At 51.5% G+C, this 3900-nt stretch overlaps 1 protein-coding gene across 1 annotated transcript in view; it reads right to left on the reverse strand.

Moving 5' to 3' along the window:
* The window catches only part of CABLES1 (Cdk5 and Abl enzyme substrate 1), a gene marked incomplete at its 5' end in the record, with an annotated part of 106191 nt that extends 102294 nt beyond the window's left edge, over positions 1-3897 (reverse strand). The window contains one exon of the mRNA XM_024757920.1: positions 3575-3897. Within this exon, the coding sequence (XP_024613688.1) occupies positions 3575-3897 (323 nt within the window). The remainder of the gene's footprint in view (positions 1-3574) is intronic.
* Positions 3898-3900: the final 3 nt, after the last annotated feature.

The following is a 3900-nucleotide window of genomic DNA, read 5'->3' on the forward strand; positions in this document are numbered from 1 at the left end:
CCCAACCCCGATAATAAATGTCTGCACTTGAAAGGGCCTGGAACACAGGCCGGGGCTCTCCGGAAGGGCTGACTTACTGCCCACGGCTGTGCACCACGATTCGAACCCCAGGCTTGGGACTCTTCTGCACCCCACGCTCTCTTTCCACTGAAGACCCGAGTCTCCACACGGCACACGCTAACACGGGTGTTCTAAGAAGCAAAACCCTCATGTTTTAAATTAATACCCTGGTCCCCGTGTGCCCCTCTCGTCAGGGCCGATGGCGCACGTCGGTTCACCTGGGCTCCATTCTGCAATTCAGGAGCTCTACGACGTGGGGTAACCTGCTGCCAGCTGCTACCTGAGGCGAAATTTTTAGAGTGAAAGAAAGCCTTAAAACACACCGTAGAAATTTACACTCCCCTTCACCTATTAACACCTTCCTCGGGCAGAGAACACAACAGAATGTCAAGCTAGAAGGCATCCTTTTGGTTTCCCAGCTCTGACACCTAGCCATAGAGCAAACCCCAGCACAAACTCCAGGCAGGCCTGGAGCCCCATGCACGAGGCCCGTGGTCCTAAGTTCGCTATACACTTCAGTGGAGACTGGTTAAGTAGTAAGGCTAAACGTGAGGACTAGGAAAGGGAGTACAGAATCATACCAGCACGACTGGCCTGCTCTATCCCGGACAAACATTTACAGCCAACAGCTCCAAAATTCTCCTGGGGCCTACTGCATGCAAGGCACAGTGATGCCGCGCAGTGGCGGAGGAAAGACACCAGGCTTGGATCTCAAAGGTCCTGGCCAACACTGGGTCTGAGAAAGAATCTACACATAGGGTGGCTGTGAGGATTCACTGGGCTAAATGTCAAATATCCAGCCGAAAGCACAGAGATGGAGTCATCAATCCATGGACACATCTGTGCCAAGGTCTGGGCACAGAAATTTTCCTGTCATATTTCAAGATTTGGAAGTACAAGTAATAATTGTGATTAGTTTCACAAGCATCCAGATGGAAGTAGCAAAAAAGAAAGGGTTTCAAGATTTCAGATCAGGAGACTCTGATTTTTATATACCCATACCAAACCGGGTATATGAAATCCCAAATCCATGAAAAAAAAAAAAGGCAGATTTCAATTAACTATGGCAGTGCTTTCCAAACTTTCACTTGTATATGAATCATCTGGGGATCTTGTTAAAATGCAAATTTGCGCTCAAGTAGTCCAGAGTAGGGCCTGAGGGTTTGCATTTGTAAGAGCTCTGAAGGTCCAAGAACTCACTTTTGAGCAGGAAGGTTGTTTGGAATTCTTTAAATTGCAAGCAACAAATCCAAAGAAAGCATAATATGATTTAAAAACAACACCCCAGGAGAACATCTATGAAGTAGTATATGGAACCACCCAGGCTAGGAGAACTTCTTAAAGGGAGGCATACCAGGAAAACAAATGACATTCTTTAAGTTGGCCTGGGCCTTATTCAAATGAGTCTGTACTCCACATCACAATTCATCTAGGCAGGTGAAAGTACTCTCTAGTGGTCACAAAAGCACCACACTTCTGACAAAACTCTTGCAAGCAAGTCAGTGTAGGAAACAAAGTATCCTAGGAGATTCCAAGTTCCTGGCCACTCCATGAGTCGTGGCCATGCTAGCTCTTCGCGGCCTTTCTTAAATCTGTTTTACCCATTTACTTCCTCTCTGCACATTAAATTTGACACGATTTCTGTTGACAGATGTAATTTTTTAAACGCCCGTCAAGTCGCTGGATATGGATAATTCCGAAGTAGTAAGATGGATGTGGCTGGCAGGTTAAGGAAGCATCTTATACTGACTGATCATCTTGATGTGTGTGTTGGGGGGGGAATCAATAAAACACCCAAGGGGTTCGTATTTATAAGTTCAGAGATTAAATCCGGCTGTTTTTTTGGATCAGAAATATCAACTCACAAGATCCTCCGTGTCCTCTGAAATGAGATTCTTGGAGACAAAGTGTGAAGTTATTTGGTTTCTAGATGTTTTGAGCATGGGAACACATCTGTCTACTACGAGACACAGGGCAATCTTGCACACTGGCTTAGAATAACATGTATGTTTATTACAACTCCTGTCCTGACCCGCTGGACAAGCTGGGCTCACGCTCAAACTATAGAGTCATTAAGAGCCAGTGCGTGATGTCAAGCTGCCCAGAAACTGCTGAGCTCGAACCACTCACCCAGAATGGAAGGGATTCCCCTCCCCTCCTGTGCACTGGCCCAGTAACGGGGAGAGGCATGCTCTGACAAGAAATGCCAGGCCCAGGCTGTCACCTGTGCCCAGCGTCACTAATCATCCATGCAGTCACAAAGCTATTCGACCGCTCCACACCCCTGCCCGCAGCCCATGTGCACTCAGCTAGGATGCTACATACCAAGCAGGGTCATGATTTCACCACTTGGGAAGAAACAGACTCAGAACAAAATTCTGCAGGAGCCTGCCTTGTTCTCTCCCGCCTGTCCACCGCGGGAGGAAGTTAAGTTTTCCAACAGGCCACCTTCTTACTTAGGCCAGAAAAAGCCTAAGTGTTCAGATGAGCTTTACAGGAGAGAGGCTGTAACAGGAAAGGTTCCCCCTTCTCACCTTGAGGCCTGCAACATGTTGGCAAGGTCCCATTCCAGAAGGGGAAACTGAAGCCCCAGGAAGTTAAAATATCTGAGCCATAGGGAGCCTAAGAGGCCTTCCTAAGTAACAAGCCTCCCAGGGAACAGGTCTGCACTTCCTTGGGGCTCCCCACTCCTGTTCTCTCCCAACCTCCAGTCCCACTGCCTGATGCAGACCTAGCTCCCCACTGTCCCTGGAACATAAGTGACAAGCTCTAGCCATTTCCTGAATAAGCAAGTGTCCAACATTTCACGGTTTTGCTAAGATGCTTGATACCCGCAGATGACTTAAGCAAGCGAACACAACCACCTTTCCACTAATTTCAGCAAATTCACCTTGGAATGGAAAAAAGGATCCTCAAGCCCTATTTTCTCCCTGTCCCCCACCACCAAGGCCTGGTTCAAGGGAACATAAGGACTTCCCTTTTCTTAGAAAAGCAAAAGGAAAACGCCAAGTTCTCCTGGGACACTGGAATACTTTGAGCGCAGGCAGAACTTCTCAGGAGGGATTCACGGCGTGTCTGCGGCAAGTTCGGCTCACACGCGCCGCTTAGCCGCCGGCCGGACCCACGGCTCAACTCTGCGCCCCGCCTAGTCTTGCCTGGCGCAAGGAGAGTGCTTCTCCGGGTCCGGACCGGGTTTCTGGAAGCTCGTGATCTCCTCCTTGCAGTGGGAGGTTTTGGTGCCGCTTTTTAGTGGGCTCCCGCAAGCCCTAACTCGGGACCCACTGCATGAGCATGGTGCTCCTGCTCTGTGAGTGCCGGGCTCGTGCACACACGTGTGAACACACACACGCTCCCTAGAGACTTTCTCTCTTCCGCGTGCCCTCGTGGTTTGGAATTCGCGCCAGAAGCCCAGAGATCTGGCAGGGCGCGGGAATTGGGAGCGACCGAGTCCCGCAGCAGAGAGCGGGCCGGGAGGGACGCGAGGTAAGGCGCGCGTGGCGTCCTGGATACTCACCGGGACCTCTGCAGCTGCTCGAAGGCGCTGGTGCTGACCCCCTGGCCCGGCTGCTCCAGGGAACAGTAGTTCTGCGAGGTCTGCCTGGAGAAGGCGATCGGCAGGATTCCCTGAGTGAAAGAGTTGAGGCGGCCACGACTACCGCTCCCACTCCCGGGGGTCCCGGAGCCCAAGAAGGCGGCCGCCGGCACGTGCACGCTGGTAAAGGCATCGTCTTCCTCCAACTCCTCCTGCCCGGCGCCCCCGGGCCCGTCGGGCAGCTGCGGCTGAACGCAGGCGGCGAGAGGCGCGGGCCGGGGCGGCTGCAATTGCTCCCCCGATGCCCG

The sequence above is a fragment of the Neophocaena asiaeorientalis genome, unplaced genomic scaffold (genome assembly GCF_003031525.2).
Source record: "Neophocaena asiaeorientalis asiaeorientalis breed wild unplaced genomic scaffold, Neophocaena_asiaeorientalis_V1.1 scaffold142, whole genome shotgun sequence".
In the NCBI taxonomy this organism is placed as follows: Eukaryota; Metazoa; Chordata; class Mammalia; order Artiodactyla; family Phocoenidae; genus Neophocaena; species Neophocaena asiaeorientalis.